The sequence below is a fragment of the Condylura cristata genome, unplaced genomic scaffold, assembly GCF_000260355.1.
Source record: "Condylura cristata isolate star-nosed mole 26May11 unplaced genomic scaffold, ConCri1.0 scaffold00020, whole genome shotgun sequence".
Classification (NCBI taxonomy): Eukaryota; Metazoa; Chordata; class Mammalia; order Eulipotyphla; family Talpidae; genus Condylura; species Condylura cristata.
The window spans coordinates 15,905,539-15,928,113 of record NW_004567121.1 but is presented as its reverse complement, the minus strand read 5'-3'; the positions used below and the strand labels follow the sequence as shown (position 1 = coordinate 15,928,113).

Here is a 22,575-nt window from a genome sequence, read left to right as displayed (position 1 = left end):
TGGTTATAAAATGTTTTAAACTAGTTAAACATCCAGCAAAAATATTTTGAAATATTTCCTGTGATTTCAGTGGTTATATAAATTTAATTTCCTCCTCTAGCTGGGATAAATCTATTTTTCTGTGTCCTTCTAATTAGAGCTATTTAAAAAAAACATCTTACTCTGGACTGCATTTATAATGTTCATCCTGTAATAAAATTAAATTTTACAGTCGAGGTAGAGACTTTAGAGAAATTGACAAATATGTCTATAATCAAACTCAGCAAATGGTAGAGACAGTGCTTGAATCTGCCTTCCTTTGTCTTAAAAGACTTAAAACCTCACTCATTAAACTGTACTACCTCAAGAACATTGGTTAAGTGATAGAAATCTATGTTTTTGTGCAAAATGTACTTTTCATTTTTCTACTTCTCTTCCCCCTTTCTTTCTCTTCTACCTTCTCTCTCCTCCTCCCTGTCCATCATAAGGTTAGTTCTATATGTATTTATTATTTTATCCACTTAACATACCAAGCACTGAGGTAGATGCTGGAAATTTAAAGACGACTATAGCAGATCCTACCCTATCCCACAGAGGCTGTGAACAGGTAAATGTGATAGAGAAAATCCTGCTATGTTGAATATTTACAGATATGATGGGTTATATGTCCTGTGTTACTCTGAAGGCTAGCTGCTGTGTGGGAGTCTTGATGTTATGGCTTTGAAATTCATGTGTATACATACACATACATTAAATATATTCATCAAGTACTGCTTTCTGTATATCTGTTTCTTCAGTTGCAGGGTGTTTCTGGTTCCTGTGGTATTCCCCATTGTTCTGACCTCTGTTTTCTAGCTAGTCATCTTTGATTATCATGATTGTGTGCCTTACTTTGGATTTGAATTTATTTAACTCATTTATCTTTATTATCTCTGAATCTTAATTCTGATTTCCCGGGTTAGCTCTAAAATCTTCCTTGCTGTTCTTTGTTATTCATGCTTACAACTTTTTTTTTTTTAAAGATTTATTTATTTATTCATACAGAACTGGGGTACAGGCCAGAGGTTCAGGGGCGGTGAGAGGCTTCACCAGAGACAGAGCGGGGAGCAGAACAGGCAGATCAATGAAGTACACTGCTGAGGGGAGCAGCGGGCGGGTCAGGAGAGGTCTGCCGCGCCATGTGGTCACCTCCGGGGCAGGCGGGGATCGAACTCATGCGGGGATCGAACTCATGCGGAAGTGGCTTAAGCTTCTTAGTGCTGTGCTTTAACCTGCTGCGCCACCAGGGAGGGCCATGCTTACAACTTTTAACAGCAGTGTGTTTCACTTTCTACAACCCGTATTTCCTTTAAAATCTTCTTCAAAGTAAGTAACTTGTTTGAAGTTCTTGGCTCTGTGGATACCTTTTCCACATTACTACCAACTTTCTACAGTAGTTCAATATTTGTTCATTGAACCCATGTTTTCTTTTTGCTTTTGAAAGTTTGCTTTTCTCTCTCCCCCCCCCTTTTTTATATTCCTAGGGGGTGTTTATGAATTTGGGGTGGGTTTGCTAGGAAGAACCACCTACCTGGAAGTTTTAAGTAGACTCCCAACTCAAGGGATTTTTTCCTCCCAGTGACAGAGTAATGCATATTAACTGTAGATAGATTATAACAAATCCTTAAAAAGTTTTGAGAATAAAATGAGTGTCAGTCATAATCTTAGAACCCAGAAATAAACACTAAACATTTCCTAATGGGCCTTCATATGCATGGCATTTTTTTTTTCACATCATTGGACAATTTCTATATATTTGTGATGTGAGATTTTTTCCATGTCATTAAAATCTTTGCAAATATGCTCAATGACTGATATTCTATTATATGTATGCAATAATTTCTTTAGTTAATCATGTCATTGAACATTAAATTTATTCCCAATGTTTGGTATAATAAGGTATTAATAAACCTTATTATACACAACTTTTTGTTAAAATAGATATTTGGAAGTGGAAATACTAAGTTAAAGGATGTAAACATCTCCCCCCCCTTTATTTACTGCAAAAATCATGTATGTCGAAGGCAAATTACACCATCAGGGTAAGATGAAAAATAAGAGACAACGGATATCACCCTCGTTCCCTGATTCTCAGTCTTTGGTCAACCAGTAGCTGAGAATTTACTATGCATGCACAATTTTCCCCCAAGCACAATTCTGATTATACTATATATACTTTTCTGAAGTTTTTCTATTTCATGGACATTTATCAGTCCAGATAAACTCATTCTTTGTTTGAATATGTCATAATTTATTAAAATATTTCTGTATGAATGGATATTTCGATTGCTCCTAATTTAGTTGCAGTGTTCCTCATCGTGCATATATCTAGCTGGTTACATAATCAAAGTAAAAATTCACATGTAACTTCTGAATTAAAGGTTGTTATACAACTTATAATTTTGATAAATACACCCAAGTTTCTCTATACAAAGATAGCACTAATTTATGCTCCTGACACAAATTTGTGATTGTTTTTTATATAGTTTTTATAAAATTGATATTATCATACATAATCATTTTGCCAAAATGATAATATAAAATTAATATGTCTTTTTATTTTTGCTTCTATTCATTTTGAGTAAAATTTACATTTTATGTATATTAGCCTTTGGTATGTTTTTCCTGTCAACTGTCTATACCCACACTCCCTTGTCTGAATGTTTTTATATTTTGAAAAGTATCTTCTCAAATGTGTTACAGATATTTTCTTCTATTTTGTCATGTATCCTTTTGGCTTTTTCTGTTTCTTTTTAATTTCTGGAATAAAATTTACCAATCTTTTCCTTTATAGACAAGCGTTGTATTTCATATAGTATTTGGAAAGATGTTCCAATTCTAAGATTGTTATTTTAAGTACACAAATTTCTGTCCAGAATTCTTGCAGCTGTACTTTTAAACCTTTAATTCTGATTCACCTGGAATTTATTTGGCATGAAGAAGGAAGTAAACAACATAGCTTTGTTTTTTCTTTAAAATAACTGATGTTGTTGTCCAGTAAAATGTATGTGGATTTTTTCAATTTTATCTTTCTCACTGATATAACATTAGTTGCAACACTGTATATGATTTAGGTGCCTAGCTGCACATCTCTTCAGATTGATGTTAACACATCCACAGCCACAAGTGGTGGCTGGAAAACACACCTACTCTTTGGTAGGCTCAATTCTATAGCCAAATTTCCAGAGTGAAATCATCCGATGCTTGTCTTTCTTCTTCTGACTTATTTTGTTTAGCATAATCTCCTTTGGTTCCTTCCATGTGGTTGCAAATGGTAAGATTTCACCTTTTTTTTATAGCTGAGTTATGCTTTATTGTATAAATACATCACATCTTGCTCCATTCATCAGTCATTGTATACTTAGGTCATGTCTGTAAATAGTGCTGTGATACATAGGTGAGCTTCTAGCCCTTTCAGTTCATGCTTTGCATCCTTCAACTAGAGTCCTAGGAATGGGATTTCTGGATCATATGGTAGGTCTATTTTTAATATTTTGAGGAAACTTCTTCCTCTTTTCTATAGGGACTAGACCAGTCTATATTCCCACCAATATACACTTGCCAACTGTATAGCCAGCAAGACACATACTGGGATTTACTCATTAAAAAAAAAAATTAAGTTTGCCAAATTCATTCCTCTGTACCACATTTTGCTTCTATATAATAAATTCAGTAATAGTATTGATTCAGATAACTTCACTTATTTAAAAACCTTATCTGATCAAATGATTACTAAGGCTCTTTAAGGGCCAGTAATTGGAAACTATGAATCATGACATTGTTTTAAAACTTGCAGAGTCTTCTAGAAAAACACACCTAACTTTAATGCAGTTTTTTCAGGGTTGCAATGTATTTTAAATTAGTCAATGATTAAACAGCTCTTTAGTGTTTATATTATAAACAGTTTAGATATAGGAAAGCCCTTAAACTTTCTGTAACTGGGATTCTACCCACTCCACAAAGGCCTCTTTGGAAGATACTTCCAAATTTAGGAATTTGGAATTCCAGTTTAGGAAACATGACTGAAGGGTGAAACTGAGCATACAAATGGATCTTTATAGGGTTGGCTTGAAGTGAAGTAAAATAAAATTAGTTTCAGTCTCCAGATCCTCTTCCTCTTAAATTTGTAGGAAGAGAAGAGAACTTCAAAACAGAAAAAACAAACAAACAAGAAAACTGTCCCTCTGGCAAAATTCAATATTTGTTTCTTTTTCTCATACCTAGGTAAAAAGAAAAAAAAACTGTTTAAAATTTTAACTTAAAAATCATGGTCAAGTATATATAAAACAAAATTTGCCTCTTTAGCCATTTTTAAGTGTACAGTTCAGTGGCATTAAACACCTTTACATTGTTGGGCACATCACCACTACCCACCTCCAGAACTTTCGTCCTCTCAAGTGGAAATTCTGAATTTATTAAACAATATCACCCCATCCCCCTTTTCCCTCATTAATGGTAACCACACTTCTGACTATGCACTTATCTATGATATATCATGTACTTGCAATCATATAACATTTGTCTTTCGAGTCTGATTTATATCGTGATGATTTTGTTATTTACATTTTTGCATATAGCAGAATTTCTTTACTTTTCAAGATCGAATAATATTCCACGGTACATGCACACCGCATTTGTTTATCCACGCATTCACTGATAGCCATTAGGTTTGTTTCCACTTTTGACCACAGTGAGTAATTCTGCTGTGAACCCTGGTTGACTTGAATCAAGTGACAGCGTAAGTGGCAAGGAAACCTGCTTCTTCCTCCCATTTTTCCTCCTTGCTTTTGCCCTATTGCATGGTTCAATCCCCCAGTATTGTGACTGCAGCTTCATCAGCTTCACAGGTGTGAAGAAATTTTTTTAACCCCTTTTACCTTTACCCTTTCTCCCTCCTCTGGACTTTGGCCAGTAGGTTTATTTATAAACCACGAAGATCTCATTAACACAAGCAAGCATTTCAGCAAACCACCTTTCTACCTTTGTTATTGACGGAGGACATTCCCAGGAGAAAGAGCTCAGACATGGCTAAGAAGAAAAACAAGGGAGACTCCGTCGGGATGCGGATGAAGGCTTGCCAGACAAACAACGGGTTTGTCCAAAATGAAGACAACCTGGAGCAGGACCTGGATCCCCGCAGCCCAGAGGACAGCCCGCAGCACAGCGTGGTGGGCATCCTTGACCCCGAAGACTCCGACCCCTTGAAGGTCATTCAGCCGTACGCCGGCATGCCCAAGGAGGTACTGTTCCACTTCTCGCACCAGGCTCGCTACCGGGTGCCCCGCGAGGTCCTCTTCTGGCTCACTGTAGCTGCTGTGCTCACGCTCATTTCGGCCACCATAGCCATCATCGCCATCTCCCCCAAGTGCCTAGACTGGTGGCAGGCGGGGCCCATGTACCAGATCTACCCGCGATCTTTCAAAGACAGCAACGGCGACGGGAACGGAGATCTGAAAGGTACCTGGGCAGGGGTGGGGAATTAAGGTGGGGTCGGGGAGATTAGTGCTCTCTCTCAGTCCTTGGAACGCAACTATGCCTAGGTTGTCGGGTAAGCACATTCCGTATGGCTTGGTCAGGTCAAGTTCTGCTGTTTATGGTATTTTAAACCACGCAGTCAAACGTAGTGAAAGTTAGCAATTTTTTTCCTTTAACTTCAAGGAGTTGTTCAGTTTACTGCGAGCCAAGTACTTAGGCTTGGTCGGTCATCAAGCCTGACCTCCTGCACGGGCTGCTTCCCCCCCCCTGCAGCCTGTTTTCTGTGTACTTGTAGCTGATTATTTGTGAGTGAAGTTTACGATTGCGTCCCCAATACTTGCATTGGCTGGTTTGGAAATCTGGCTGAGACTTTCTCATTAGTAACTAAAACTTCGATAGCACTTTTTAAAATTTCATTTTTATTATTTAATTAAGATACCACAGGTTGACAGCAGTAGATGTGATTTAGGGGCACAGGTCCCCACCTCCTGAGATGTAGGTCGCCACTCACACCCACCACCAAAGCAGCCGTCTTTCTTTACTCCAAATCACTGGGTGCCCCCCCCACATCACCTCCATTTGTGCCACTTCACTCCCGCTCCCCTTTTAATTGCTTCAAGTAGCAGTTTAGATAAAAATTGAGTGGTGTCTTTAAAAGGTATAGACTGTGTTTTTAAAGCTTAATTACTGAAAAATGAAGGAAGGGGGGAAAGGCAAGACTGTGTGATGGTCATTACTTGAATTAATAGCCAAAAAGAAGCATCCATAGTGGTTACAAATATAAATAAAATTATTATTTTTTTATTACAAAAGTTTATTTTTACATCATTTTGCACATTTTTTTTTCCATCTCGATTGTAATCCCCGCGGGTTTCCCATCACCAAATCACCCGTGTGCCACCATAATAAATAAAATTATTTTTTAATGTTAATAATGTCTTGTGGCTTATGTGTAGAATAGAATTGCAATTTATTGTGGAACCAGGATGCTAGTCAAATATGCCAGACAGCAGGAATAGTTTGGAGCTGACCTGGACAATTGACTGATAGGACCTCCCTGCTAAGGGCCAACAATAAGAAACAAACTATTTGTGTTGATAATGCTGCTTGGGTTGATGAAAATAAAATGGGTTGGTATAATAGAGTGTGGGAGCTGTGAATGAGCTGAATCTTGCACCAATTATCCTGCAAGTTTCCAAGTACAAGTTTTCATTACTATATTACAAATAAACTTAAAACCTTCAATTCTCTTTAGTGAAATAATAACAAATAACAAACCTTCATGAAAGGAATTTCATTTTTGTTCCTATCATGTGCTGTGTTTGTTGCTGACTGCTTTCTTCCTACAGCCTCACTAATTGAAATGCTATCTGTCCTTCAAGGTGCAGTTCAATCCCATTTCCTGCATTAATCCTTATCTCCTCTTTATAATCCTCCCAGTCAGTATGAACTTCCCTTCCAGAGCGCCTGTGCTGTTTTGACCTGTGTGAGTTGTCTTCTTAGATCTGTGTGTGACTGGCTTCCCAACATACCCCCCGTAGGCCTAGCTAGCACCCCTGGCTTTTCCCTTAGTAAGTGCTTAGAAAAAGTGATGTTTCAACATAAATGGGGAGCTAAAATTCCCCAAAATAGTACATTCCCCATTTCCTGGCCCAACCTTGGTAACCTGTATATTTCCCAAGTTCCTGTTTACAGGAACAGCCCAATTCCATTTTTACATTTGTCAGCTCTATCAACTGGCTGCTTCTAGAAACATGAGGTATTTGTTCTCAGAGTTGCGGGGATTTTGCTGTCATTATTTGAAGGGACCATTCCAGCTTGCAGTTTGGGTTGCTGTTTGCTTCTGTCTTGAGGACCGGCCTGGAATCCCTTGTTTTCTTTGTGTCTATCAAGTCACTTTGTTTTAAGCACCCTGTTTTTGTGATGGTCTTAAGATGTATTGTTCTGACTTAAATCAGAATCCTTTTGTGACCTGTTGACATTCTGAGATCTCAGCCCCACCCTTATGGGCTTGTTGAAGGGGAGAAAGGACCAAATAAGCAGCTCTTGTGATAAGGAAAGAGGCCAGATTCCAGGAACTGGGCAACTCTGTGCTTTGGGATCTGTGACCTCCAACAGGCCAGTGACCTCTGATTGCAGGAAGTCTCTCAGATAACACACTGTACTCAAGTCTCTGAATGTACATTTAGGACTCTGAACTAGAAGGCCTCTCCACCCTCCCCATCTCCAACACTCAAACACATACACATGCACCAATTATCCTGCAAGGTTCCAAGTACAAGTTTTCATTACTATATCTCCTCTTGGTCAGGTCTAGAATTTTCTTCTGTATTAATTCTTGGCTTCCTTGTGAGCCAACAAGAAAACAGTCCAAATTCAGCAAAAGCAGAGAGTGACTGTTGGTTTAAATGTCTTTTTCTGCTCACCAGGGTCTCCTTCCCTAGCCCCTAGGCCCTGTGCAGCTGTCCTGCCTACTCAGTTTTCCTTGCCTAGAAGCCCCTCTTTCTGACCCATCCTTACCCATATCCTTCTCTGCCACTGCTTTCAGGGCCATTGGCTTCCTCTGCCCTGCAGCCTTGGGCTAAGACCTTGCAGTGTGAAAATGTTCTAAACGGCATTTCAGAAGCTGCCAGAACTCCTGGCATCCCCCACCATCCCATTCCCACCTCTGTTTGCTTCCTATCCAGAGAACTAGAATCCAAACCACAGATATAGCAGGAGCCACTTTAAACAAATGAAAAATAAATAGGTGAAATTAAATTTGATAATGTGTTGTTAAATCTAATATATCCAATATTGAATTTCAGCATGAAATCCTTATGAGATAGCTACCTTTTTTATTTTTTTACTAGGTCTTTAGACTTCTGTGTGTGCTCTCCACTGGTGGCACATCTCAGTTCAGGCTGTCACATTGCAAGCGCTCCGAAGTCCATGCAACAAGGGGCTCTTTCCGTTTAGACCAGCTGAACTGCTGCTCGCCTTTATTTTTTGTTATTTGTGTCCTGGCACTTAGCCCAATACCAATGCCTTGACTGACTGTGCAGAATCCATGTGTAGAATAAAACCTTGTTAGGTTTTGAATTAAAATATAAACAAGCCACCGATAGTTGTTTTTTTTTTAAGTTATGTATCTATGCTAAAGGTCAAAGGTTATGGCTAAACACACATTTGATTTTTTTTGATAGAACTAAACCTTGTTATTTGAATTTTACTCAAATTCAGCAAAGTTCTAAAAGTTTCTCTCTCAAACATTTCCATTTTAAGCATAATTATCTTATTTTAATCCATCAATCAAAAAACCAACTTTTATTTACTTCTCATGGACTGGACTTTTTCCCCTTAGGTATTCAGGATAAGCTGGACTACATCACCACTTTAAATATAAAAACTCTTTGGATCACTTCATTTTATAAATCATCCCTTAAAGATTTCCGTCATGGTGTTGAAGATTTCCGAGAAATCGATCCCATTTTTGGAACCATGAAAGATTTTGAGAATCTGGTTGCAGCCATACATGATAAAGGTAAAGTGAATGTTAGCAGGTGGGATGGGAGTAGAAAACATCTGGAGAAATGTTTTTCTTAAGCATTTTTCCTTCATTGTCACGTATTTCTAACAATCTTTTCCTAACATTTGAAATGTTTTCACTCAGGTTTGAAATTAATCATTGATTTCATACCAAACCACACAAGTGATAAACATGCTTGGTTTCAGTTGAGTCGGAAGCAGGAAGGGAAATATACCGATTATTATATCTGGCACAACTGTACCCATACAAATGGCATGGTCATACCACCCAACAACTGGGTAAGTACCAGCTTGGCTGATTACAGACTGCAGATGGACAGAGAGTCAGGGATCAGACAGTTATTTGTAAAGCTCTTTGAGGGAAACATAATGGGAACAGGTCATAGGAAGGGAGCAATGTTTCTCGAAGAAATAGAAATAAGTACCCGAGTCTGCTAATGTTTGCCTTTCTGTTTTTATTGTAGCGCCGATGTCCAGCAGTTTAAAACTTGTATTCTCTATTAATCTCTCCCTCGCCTTCCCTTCTCACTCTCTCCAGCTTAGAGAATTTTCTGGCTTTTTGCCTCCCCCAATCAACCCAACCCAACCCAACCACCTTTTTTTTCCTTGTGGGAACTGTGGTGTCTAAGCCTCTGCGGACATCACACAATCATTGTCCCAGCCTGAACTGGGACAGGCTTCTTGGGAATTTTACAAAATTCCAACTGACCTCATCCCTTCCCTCTTCTTCAAACATCTGACCTGCCACCTCTTATCACTCTTACAGCAAACTCTACATCAAAGAGAGAACAGAAGCTATTGAACCTGCCTGCCCTCATACCCATTCTTTGTATTCACTTCTTTTGCAATAGAGGGTGCCTCCTATCTGGGATTTACAAATAAAAATCCAGTAAGCCCAATGATTCTGAATTTTAGATAAACAAAGTATTTTTTTTTTGTATAAAATATTGCAGGGACCATACTTATACTAAAAGCTGTTCACTGTTTATCTAAAGATCAGCTCTATCTAGGTGTCCTGTACTTCATCTGGCAAGTCTACCTGCATCTTAAGACAGTTCTTGTTGCTGCTTGGCCTCACATTTTCTCCTCTTGCTGCAAAGCCTTTTGCTCTGTATCATCTTTGTCCTCTCTTCTTGCTCCTTCTCTTTGAGCATTTAAACAGGCTGCCTCCTGGTTGTGAACTTTTAGCTGACCTAAGAGCGCACTCAAAGTCAGTATGTGTCAAAGCTGACTGTGATCTTCCCCCAGCTCTGGAATCTCTCATACCCCGGGTTCAGTGATTGGTACCAACATGCAGCCTAGTAAACAAGTCATTGGCAAGTCCTGCAAGTTTTACCTCTTTGATTTTTTATTTTTCCAAATATACCCACTTCCTTAAATGATAATGTTAGCAATTATTTACCAAATGCAAATATGTTAACCTTTGTGCTAAGTGTTTTAAATTTATGGTTTAATCCATCCTATCATCATAGTTAGGTTTTAATTCTTGCTTTACAGTTGAGCAGGTTGAGGCAGAGAAATGTTAAGTACTTTGTCCAAGGCACACCAGTCCTAAAGGACAGGTTAAGGATCAGATCTAGTCAGTCCAACTCCACAGCTGCTTTTAAAAATGGCTGTCTGTCCTTCCAAATGTATCATCTGGTGCCTCTACCACTGTAACAGCCATCTCCTTTGGCACCACCATCTTCCCCTTCCCTCAGTTCTCCACTATAGTCAAGACTGTGGCTTATAAAATGCAATAGCTGATTCATACATGAATATGTGTAATATATGATAGATTTATAAATACCCTGTGGTATAGCAGTATGAGAGAATACTATTCAGTTGTTTAAAGGAAGGAACTTTCCCTTGCAACACTATGGATGAACTCAACATAACTCTGAGGTGTGGAAGGAGCCACATAAAAGAGAATATACTATTGATTTCACTTACAAGCTAATCTATTGTGACAGGAAGCAGATTCGATTGTTTAGGGATGAAAACTGATTTCATTACAAACTTAAATATATATAGTTGCGTATATTCAGTAATATTTGAATAAAACTGTTTAACATAAATGTATTATATACCTAACCTAGGGAATATAATCATATGATGAACATTAATGACCCATTCTCAAACTAAGAACTTGAATATTGACCCACACAGGTGATACTGCCTGAGAGCTCCTCTCTGTCCCCCACTCCTCATGCCACATTGCAGATGTAACTACTGCCTTGAATCTTGTATTTCTCAAAGCATTTGCTTTATGTTTTACCTACGGTACATCTACTATATGTATTTTTTAAATTATTCAATTGTCTTGTTTGGATTTTATAATAACTGTCATGGTATAAGTAGTCTTTATAACTAGGCTTTTTCACTCATTCCTGTAGTTTCTGTAGCTGTGATGCATACATTTTCACCATTGTATAATATTCCGGCACATGAATGGATAAGCATGATTTACTTATCTGTTCTTCAGTTGATGGGCAGCTTTTCTGTTTCTAGTTGGGTGTTTTTTGTTTGTTTTACTATTAACAGTGATACTATTAATGAGAGTAAACCATCATTAATTTATTTCTCCTTAGGTACAAGTGCACTAGCTTCTTACCCATGACTAATGACAAGAAGTAAAATTGCTAAGTGCAGGATACTGCATGCTTGACTCTACAATATAATGCCAAATTGATTATCAAAATGGTTGTACCAATTGATATCCCTCCAGCAGTATAGAAAGAAATATTCTCATTAATTCTGGTACTAACAAACAAATTGTTATCATTATGAAGTCTTAATTTTACTCATTACTAATGATGATTTATCTCATTACTCATGTTGTACTTACTCAATTATTAATGATGTTAAACATTTTTTCATATTTATTCACGTGAGTTTCTATTTCTGTGACATTGCTACTTATGGTTTCTTTCCCTGATTTTCTTTTGAACTGTCCCATTGAAATTGATTTGTGGAGTTCTTTTTGTATTCTGAATATCAACCTTTTCTCAATTACACATAGTGTAAATAACTTACCCTGGCTAGTGTCTGGGAGGTCCATGAAGTCCTTGCATGAGGGTGTATTTCCTTAAAAGACCACAGCTACTACTTAGCTTCTGCCATTTGTTGCCATGGTGATGTGGAGCTAGTGTGACTAGGTCTTATGACTAAATAGAAAAAAGATTTATATGAAGATCCCTCAGTTTTCAAATGTTGTCCAGATGCTCTCTTAGCATGAAATGGTAGTAGAGCTCAGAGGCGTTCTCACATTTAAGGGGACTAAGACAGATCTGGGAGAGATACAGGAAGGTCAAGCAAGAGAGTGATGTCATGGATATGTCCAGTTCTAGAAAGATGAAAACAGCACCAGTGCCACATACTTGCTGGGGACCAAGACCTTAAGGGGCCAGATTTCCTGTATTTCCAAGAACTAGTCGTTTTTAAGTGAATGACTTTAAGGATTTTCTGAGGATATAATTTAAATATTCACTTTATCTCAACTCAAGTTCCGAGACCTGTGGAACTTGACCACCCTTTACTTTTTCTTCACAAGTCAGAGTTGAATCTAGACAGAAGTTTAAAGAAAATATATTATAAATGGCTGTTCCTTCAATCAGCCTTATTTTGGGTTTGAGAACATAGGCTTGCTTTTGTGTTTGTTATGAAAACTTCTGTTGTATAAATACTTCATATCCACTTTGTAGGGCATTAGGTCAGGGGTGACATTCAAGGAATTAACTTACCTAGTTAAACAACTCGAAGGAACATTCGGAGGTTTTATGCCCTGAGCTTATATGGGGTCAGTGAAAGTGATTTTATTCCTTTGTGAGCAATACCATCGTGCGAATAATGCTAACCAACTGACTTGCTGTTTTCTGTGTGCTAGGTAAGTGTATATGGAAACTCCAGTTGGCACTTTGATGAAGTACGACAGCAATGTTATTTTCACCAGTTTACGAAGGAGCAACCTGATTTAAATTTCCGCAATCCTGATGTTCAAGAAGAAATAAAAGTAAGTACAAACACCCACACGAATTTCTCTCTTATGTGGATGCTTAAGTGGTTCTTCGATATACTTTATGTTGAACAGTAATTGTGCAGGCAAACCAGGAAGGACAATTAAGTTCTGGGACTGAGATGTTTGAAGCACATATAGACACTCAGGTGTGTTGGCGGCTCCTTTCTCCCTCTAACTCTGAATAATTGAAAAGGGAGGGAGGCAGAAACCTGCTGCCTTAGCTCCATCTTGCTGCTTTGTCGGCGATGAAAAACTGGTGCAGTGAGGTGGGTCAAAACCGGGGCCCAGGGTCTGACTCCTGCATCAGGACACAGCCCCAGCATTGACTGCAGTGGGCTTTGTGTGAGTGATTTGGTTTTTCAGTGTCTTAGATTCTTCATTTGTGAAACACCATTGATGGAGTGTTTTTGTTTTCTGGGGCTGTTTGGAACCCAGGCACAACACTTATTTATTCACTCAATAGATAGTCATTTGTTGTCTCTTCCTTGCCAGGTCTTGTTCTAAGCACTGGGAAGGCAGCAGTGGATAAAAAAAATAGCGCTGCCTTCAAGGAGTTGCTTGTATTTTTGAGAAGAAGGCTAGCAATTGACAATCAAATGCCTGACATGTCAGTTGGTGACCAATGCCAAGGGATGTGGGCCTAGGAGTCCTGGGGAGAAGTTATTTGGGAGATTCCCTATGATGAGGTGCTGTTTGGACAAAGACCTGCATTTTGAAAGGGAGCCATGTGACTTCCTGCGGGAAGAGAATTTCAGGCAGGCAGAAGAACAAATGCAATGCTCTCAAGGGTCCCGTGTCAGCACCAATTGGGAGTTCGTGCCAGCGGGTTGCTTGATACACAGCAAGTGACATGCCGCCCGGGTCCATTTTGACTTCAGACAATGCAATATTGGAAACAAACGTCCACTAAGATTATTGGTTATTTGAAATGAAAAACTGTACTGGTTGTCCTGTCTCTTATCTGGCAGTCCTACCAGCATGCTGCAGTAAAATGAGAGGAAAGAGGGCCTGAGGTGCAGAAGTGGGGCTTGTGCTTCGGGCCTTGAATGCTGTTGTAAGGGGTAGACTGAGTGCACTGACCCTTCTGTGGCTTGTGCACAGGAGGTTTCCTGCAGTGACCAGATCAGTCTTGGGATTCCTACCCATGAGAGGGCTGTTCTAAGAGTGCCTAGCATGAAATTCACAGTAATCATTAGCTGTGTTGTTCCCAATATGGCTGCTGTTACTATCGGGGCAGGGGACTTAGGTGAGTGGGGGTCATGCTCTCGTTGGGTGGGAAGGGGGCCTCTGACACAACAGAGCAGAGAGCTGTGGGACTCTTTAGCTCGCTCTATCAGCCTAGGGAGCGGATGCAGGCACTATGTTGAATCACTCGGAGTAATTCAGCCAACTGCTTTACCTTGTTCTTGTTCTGCTTTGAAGTAACAGCTTTATTGAGATAGAATTCACATGGCATAACACTCACCTCTTTCAAGTGTATAATTCAGTGGTTTTAGTATATTCATAGAGTTGAGTGGCTCTCACCACTAATTTCACAATATTTGTTTCCCCCCCAAAAAGAGACAGTCCCTGGTCCCTTCCCTTTCTCTACCTGGGAGCCTGACAACTACTCCCCTACTTTCTGTCTCTTCGGCATTGCCTACTCAGGACATTTCACATAAATGAAATCATACAATATCTATTTATGATATATATCTAATCTTTATAATTTCTATTTAGTTATTTGAGAATCTGTCAAACTATTTGCCAAAGGTTCTAATTTCTCCTCATCCTCATCAGTACTTGTTATTGTCTGTTCTTGTTATCATTGTCCCAGGTGGGCCTGGAATGATCATTCACTGTGGTTTTGATTTGCATTACTCTGATGGTTAATGATGTTTGACATCTCATGTGCTTAAAGTTTATCTTCATTGGAGAAATATCTGTTCAAATCTTTTGTCTATTTAAAAATTGTTGCCTTTTTATTTTTGAGTTGTAAGAGTGAGTTATGGCCCTCCCTGAGTGCGCAGCGGATTAAAGCACAGCACTAACAAACTAAAAGCCACTTCCGCATGAGTTCAATTCCCGCTTGCCCTGGAGGTGACCACATGGCGCGGCAGACCTCTCCTGACCCGCCCGCTGCTCCCCTTAGCAGTGTACTTCGTCGATCTGCCTGTTCTGCTCCCCACTCTGTCTCTGGTGAGGCCTCTCGCCGCCCCTGAGCCTCTGGCCTGTACCCCAGTTCTGTATGCACAAATAAATAAGTCTTTAAAAAAAAAAAAGAGTGAGTTATATACTCTAGATCCAAGAGTTTTAAATTAATTATCATCTACTCTATGGATGATAATTTACTTTCTTGGTAGTACCTTTGAAACATATGCATTTTTGATTGCTATGATCTCTAGTTTTTCTATTTTTTTTTTAGCTGCTTGTGCTTTTAGTGTCATATTTAAGAACCATTGACTAATCCAAAGCCATGAAGATTTACTCCCAAGCAATCTTCCAAGTATTTTGTAGACTTAGCTCTTAACATTTAAGTTTTCAATCTGTCTTATTGTTAATTTTTAATACAGTATGAACGGGTATATACAATGTATATTGCACGTGGCTACCCAGTTACATGTAATTTTAAAAGATTATTTTTTCTCATTAACTAGCTTAGAATTCTTTGACAACAAATTGGTCATAAATGTCAGGTTTATTTCTCGACTTGTAATTCTGTTCTATTGATTTATGTACGTCTGTCTTTATGCCAGGACCACACTCTCTGGAAGTATGAGTCCTACAACTTTCTTCTTCTCTTTCAAGATTGCTTGGCTACTCTGGGCCCTTTGCATTTTCATATGAATTTTAAGATCAGCCTATCGGTTTCTGCAAAGTAGCCATGTTACAGGGCAGGGAGAGGGGCACCACTGAACCCCCAAATCTGCCCGCCACATCAAGATAAGATATGAGGGCTTCAATGGAAAGGAACTTTAATACAATTAGTGTGCAATACAGAAAAGATAAAAAATATCATTTCTATAAGGACCCAAAGCCACCCGTCCCCTCATGGATAAAAGTCCACCCAAAGGGAATGGGCCCAAAGCCAGGCCTGAAAGCCTATCACAACCTAAAGCACCTTCTGGCTGGGATCCATAGAAAAGGGTCAAAAATGGCCAGACAAGACTGGGAGGAAAAGAGCAAAATCAACATCAAGATAAACGCTGCCATAATGAAACTCCCCGTGGGTCTCTCACCCACATCTGTTTCAACCAGTCCAGGACCAAGAAGCAGGCACAGTTTCTTCACATGTCTCTGCTCTGTGTGTCTCCCTCAGGTCACCTTCTGGCTCTCCATCCTGCTTCCTTCCTCTTTCAGTCTCTTCCCCAGATTCCTCTCTTCTCTGCTCAGCTCCACCCACCTTTTGGGTGGGGCAGGAAATGTGGAACCTCCCCTTTTCCTGGGGACCACCCTGTTACAGCCAGCTGGGAATTTAGTAGAAATTTCATTTAATTTGTCATTAGTTTGGGGGAATAAGCCAGCTTAACAACATTGTCTTCCAGTCCACGAACACAGGATGTCTTTCCAGTCCATTTCTTTCATTCTCCTTTGATACCTTTCAACAATGTTTTTTGTTTTTCAGGGTACAAGTCTAGCATTTCTTTTGTTAAATATATTCTGATAGACTTTTTAGTTTTTTTTTATATATAATAGTTTATTTTTACACATTTTTGTGCATTTTTCCATCTCAATTGCAATCCCCTTGGGTTTCCCATCACCAAATCACCCATGTGCCATCACCATAGTCTAGTGCATTTCCCTCCCCCCACAGTTTTTGATCCTATTCCCCACCCCACCCCCACAAAATGTCTCTGGTATATAGCTTGTCTGGTTGTTTGTTCATCATTATCATTATTTTCTTGTCTGTTCCGTTATGTTCCTGCTATGAGAGAAACCATCCAGTATTTTTCCTAGACTTTTTAGTTATAAGACTGTTTTTACACTATGTGCCTGATGTTTTACAGAATCTAGGTGAGTTGTTTTGGGGTCTACTCTAACAGGAAGCACCTGGTAGGTCTGAGCAGCCTGTTCTCAGTGGGGTTGGGAGTGGCCATGCTGGTCAGAGCAGCCTGTCCTCAATGGGGTTGGGAGTGGCCATGCTGGTTGTGCTGAGTTGGCAAAATCGGGGTTAGTTTTACACTTCTCGGGTGGAGTGTGAACTCTCCTCTTCCCCATCACCAACGATCTCTGTACACCCAAAGCTCTTACTCTGCACCAAGTGCTTTACCTCAGTTATCTCATTCAATGCCTAGAATAAGCCTAACAGGAGATTTTATGGCCATTTTTTAGAGAAGAGAACAGAGATTTAGAGAGGTAAAAAATGCTAACATTGAGAGTACTGGGGCCGGATTCAAACCCGGGCATTGGAACGACTCCTAACTGTAATTCTACTCCTGTATTTGAGGAAAACTAATTCTTGCTGTGTTTCGCTTTTCCAACAGTGTTTTCCAGTGTTTTCCACTGGAAATTCATAAATGTGAGTATAGACTAGTTGGTTTACCAGGCAGTGAGTTTCTCCAACTCCCTATTGCAATAGTGATGGATTATCTGCAGATGTTTAGACAAGTGTGATAAATTTTGCCAAGGTATACCGGTCAATGCATTAATTAATTTTTGACTAATGCAGCTGTCCTCTTGTGAGCTCCGAGTCACAGCATGCTGGGAGTCACGGGCTTATTTGCTAACCCTGAGGACCAAAGCCCACTTGAGCTGAGTTACTGTCGCTTCCATTGAGAGGCTCACCAATTACACAACGGATTTAAGAAGACTCACAACTGGAAGTACAGTTACAGTTAGCTCTTGAACCACACAGAGGATCGGGGTGCTGACCCCCACAGCCCACCATGACCTGTAGTATGTGCTCTGTGAGTGGGCTCGGTATCCATTGATTAAACCCACACACCAGGATGGTTGAAACAGTAAATGCAGAATCTGAGGATTGAAAAAATAATCACATACAAGTGGACACGGATAGTTCAAAAGCATGTTGCTCGAGGGTCCCCTGTAAGTAAGATCAAGAAGTTGTAAGTGAAGACTCTTTGTTTCTGGAAACAGACCTTTCACAGGAAGGGCAACTCTGATACCCTACTTTCCCCAGCAGAACTTATCTCGGCCAGCAGTTAAGCAGGTTAATAATTTGCAAGCTGGAGAGCTTGTAGCGATTTGCAAGGACTCTTGCTTGCAAATCGCTTCGGGCTCACAGAACTTGTACCTTCCTCTTTCTTCCATTTGGATTTCAGCTTATCTGCTGATAAACTGGCTGGCAGAAGAAATCCAGCACACAGTATTTTCTTCTCTGCTCCTTTGTTCTCCATATCAGAGGATGTGGCTCTGCCCAGAAGCTCTCATGGTCTGATTGTTTTCAGCTAGAGAAATCAGGGAGCCTTCTTGGAGGAGGTGGGGCTTCTATTTTTTACTTTTCAAATGACTTTGGTTTTTACTTGCCCTCCAAATTTCTATCAGAAAATTGAGGAGATTGAAGCCTAGGGAGAAGAAGTGACCCAGTGGGTTAGGGGAATAGCACAGAAGAGACTCCAGATGGCCTCACCCAGTTCTGGGGCACAGTGTGGCCCCTATGTGGGAATGCTGCTCCCTGGGGTCATGGGTCCTAGAAGTGAGTGTCTTCTAACTAGGGCTGGAGACCAGCAGTCAAGGTAACCTGCTCTAAGATGGAATTCAGAGCACAAATGTAAGCTCTCTGAGTCCTTACTGAGCACAGTATTGCTGGAGATAAGCAGTTCAAGTAAAAATAAAATTTATTCACTACCTGCTTTATTTACAACCCAGCCTGTTTGAAAAATAACCTCACCATGTGCCAGGCATTTCATACTTCTCTCATGTAACAATATATATTATGTGAGGGTATGATGCTTGGTAAAATATATGTGTGTTGCAGTTGACCATCACGGAGTTTATATTCTGGTGGGGAGGTAGGAGCTAAAAGGCAATTATAATAAAGTGTGCTGAGGGGTCGAGACAAGCAGGGTAGGATCACACACACACACACACACACACACACACACACAATGCATCTAGTGTGACCCGACCCTAGGGGGAGGGAGAGGTCAGAAGAAGGTTTCCACTGGGAGCCTTGATACCTAGAGATGAATGAGTCAAGTGCAGGGGTGTGGGTGGGAGTGTTTTAAGTTGAGAGAAAATACAAATCATGGCCCATTAGAGGTGCTAGAAATTGCTCAATATGACAGGGCCCTCGGCCCGAGTGGGAGCATGACTCCCTGAAACCAGAGGGACTGGGTCCTGAGCAGCTTGAAAAGCAGTGCTGAGGACTTTTGTTATAAGATCTCAGATCAGGGAATGATTTTTGATTTGCATTTGAATCTGGTTTTGGAGAAGGGGTTTGGAAGCAGAGTGGCCAGGGGGCAGAGTGTTGTAGTTAGTAATCAGGGAAAAAATGCTGGGGGCTTTGGAGTAGAGGGGCTGGGGTGGGGTGGGGGGAATCAGGACTCAGGGAGGAGCCTGGAAAGGCCCCCAGGTGTGAGATGTGAAGGCAGACACTGGGTGGTGGTGCCCTGTCCCACTGTGGAGACACGGGAAGGAGAGGGGCTGTCTGGGCATGTCGAGTTTGCGCTCTTTGGTGTTCAAGGGATTTAGGGACACAAAGCTCAAGAAAATGTCTGGTCTCTAGATTAAACCCTGGGATTTGTGGACCTGAAGATGAGGCATGCAGAGGTCAAGTGAGAGAACTAGGCCAGCCGGGATGAGCAAGATCAGTTGCAGCTAAACTAGGGCTGATTGTCCTGGGGGAGGCAGGAGCAGGTGTCGGAAGAGCTTCCAGGGAAGAAAATAAAGGGAGCTGATTCAGCCTGCGGTGAGTGTGCCAGAGGCTTCCAGTTCTGGGGTGCTCACCTGCTGACTCTATGGCCTTGGTCCAGTTCATCATCTTCCCGTGCTTTGGCTCTGGCACTGGTCAAATGGAAGCAATAGTGGAGTATATCATTGCTTGGGGATTAAATGGTTAAAACTTCGTAATGCACACAGGATGGTATGTTTCTTATATAAGTGCCCATTAAATAATCAACAAGTGATTAAGAAGATGAGTAAACACTGTTGCAAAGGGAAACTTTTCTAAAGTGTAGGCTGGAGACCCAGGAACAGTATCCTCAAAGTACTGCATTGTAGATAGAAAAGGAGGGGCCTGCCAGGGTGAGGGGTGTCCCTGGAGATAGGGGTCTGAGTGTTTCTTGATGAGGCTAGTCATGAGGGTCAACTGGGGAGAGAGAGACGAGCTGATAGAAAGACCCGAGGGTCAGTTGGCCCTGGCAGAAATTCCTCTCTCGGTCCTCGCAGAAGCCGGCAAGGTGAGCTCGTTTGTTGATGAGGAAATGGAGGATGAATGAGGCAGCACCAGGCAGCACCTTCCTCTTGCCACCCACAGTGGGGCCAGCGGGTTGTACCCTGAGCCGTCAAGTTCCAGAGCCTAGGATCCTTTCTCAACGACTCCTAGAGGAGTTAGCCAAGGATTTACCAAGACTTCTGAACTGCGTTCTCAGTCCTTTTTGAGATGGACAGTCTGGGGCTTAGCCCTTGTCCAGGATGCCTTCTCAAGCGTCACCTGTAAGTGCAGAGCTTTGCTTTCCCCCATTTGGTTTTTAGGTGAACAGGCCCAGTCACTTCAGTCTCTCCAAAGGACTGGTTTGCTTCAAGGCTTCTGAATTTGGCTGTCAGCCATTTTGAATTGATTCTTGTCTTCCACTCAGAGCAGTGGGTTGTTAAAGGAGAAAAGAATGGAAAGGTGCCCAGTAGAAAAACTAGGACTGTGTGATGTCCTCTGATAGGGATGGGGACACAGTGACCCGTCCCCAGAGTCCCAGGTGCCAACCGTGTCGCCTCATCCTTGAAGAGCCAGGAGTATCTCTGGTGTGGAGAAGGTTAACAGTGAGAATCTGGAGCTCTTTGCTTAGAGAGAATAAATAGCAGGGAGCAAGTATTTGGAAGAATGAATTTTGGATCATATGAGAAAAAGCCTCAACTACAAAACCTTCTCATATATCCATCCAGTTTTTGCTGTTTTGTCTCATCAGCAATGATATTATCTCTGACTGAACTAAAGTGAGAACCTCTGCCAGGGTCATAAACCCTTGCTGGGGTACACATTAGTCATGCTTTCATGTCGTGTTAATGTTTAGCCGTACTGAGAATTTTAAAGGGAATAAAGACCCCACAAAAAAAAAGACTGACTTAACTTTTTTTTTTTTTCTGGGAAATTGGTGTTCAAAAGCTTAATGTCCATGGTGCAGTGGGTTTAATGTTTTCCTACATTTTTGTCACAGACTCATTGGATGGGTTAAAGCTGTCTGCTCCCCTCTGCCACTCTGTTCCTCTTCCAATGTACCTTCTCACAAAGAACAGTGCCATCAGTGGTGTGGGGTCAGCAGCATATAAAATTGGGGCGCTTCTTCAGGCGAGGCACAGAATAATGGCTATTGAGAATGAGAAAAGGGCCCTCCCTGGTGGCGCAATGCGTTAAAGTGCAGCATTGAAAGCTCCCTGCAGCCGCCTCTGTGCAAGTTCAATCCCCAGCCCCGGAGGTGACCCACATGGCACTGCAGACCTTTATTGTCTCCCCTCTCACCCGCTGCTCCCCTCAGCAGTGTACTTCATCGATGTGCCTGTCTGCTCCCCACTCCGTCTCTGGTGAATCCTCTCACTGCCCTGCACCTGCCTGTACCCCAACCTGTGTGCATAAATAAATAAATCTTAAAAAAAAAAAAAAGAAAGAAAGAATGAGAAAAGAAGCTGGCTAGAAGAGGACCTGTGCAGAAGAAGGGCACTGAAACTTGGGTTAGTTTCATGCTAAGTCAGGCCTGGAGTCACAGAGATCCTTTTCTACAACAGAGGTGTCTCTAACTTTTGATCTTCTCTACTCAGTCTCTAACTCACTGCCCTCACTGCCTGCCATCCTGCTGGCTGCAGACTTCCCAGACAAATCCCACTTCACCCTCTTGTATTTTCCTCATTCCTCTTCTTTAGGCTCCATCACAGCTGTGATTGAAATATTTGGGCATTATTTGATTGTCTATGCTGAAAAATCCAGGAGACCTGTAACGTGTCTGTTGTTTTCTGCTTGTGAATATAGTTCCAGGGCTTAGCTAAGTGCCTGCTCAGTAGTCAGAATTCAGATGTTGAGTGAATAAACGCATTTGGTAAGAAGTAAATAAAGATGCTTGTAAGAACACATTGTGGGTTTTAAACTAATCAAGTTTTCCACCTGCTACACCTTAAAGGAATCCACAAAAGAAAAAAGGGAAAAGGGGAGCGAGGAAGACACGGGAGTCAGAGTTGGGTGCAAGTTTTAAAAAACACATTTTTTGATACAAGGAAAAATCCCATGGGAAAAGTCAGGTTGAGTTGTGTTTATGCTGAGGCTTGTTAACAGCAGCATCTCAAGAAAATGTCTGGTCTCTAGATTAAACCCTGGGGTTTGTGGACCTGAAGATGAGGCATGCAGAGGTCAAGTGAGAGAACTAGGCCAGCCGGGATGAGCAAGATCAGTTGCAGCTAAACTAGGGCTGATT

The 22,575-nt window shown here is 40.9% G+C and overlaps 1 protein-coding gene across 1 annotated transcript in view; it reads left to right on the top strand.

The window, feature by feature from the left end:
- Positions 1-4,977: 4,977 nt before the first annotated feature.
- Positions 4,978-22,575, top strand: part of SLC3A1 (solute carrier family 3 (amino acid transporter heavy chain), member 1) — a 34,412-nt gene continuing 16,814 nt past the window's right edge. Inside the window, exons 1-4 of the mRNA XM_004686241.2 lie at positions 4,978-5,475; positions 8,837-9,016; positions 9,146-9,300; positions 12,887-13,012. Of these exons, the coding sequence (XP_004686298.1) occupies positions 5,043-5,475; positions 8,837-9,016; positions 9,146-9,300; positions 12,887-13,012 (894 nt within the window). The 5' untranslated portion in view covers positions 4,978-5,042. The remainder of the gene's footprint in view (positions 5,476-8,836; positions 9,017-9,145; positions 9,301-12,886; positions 13,013-22,575) is intronic.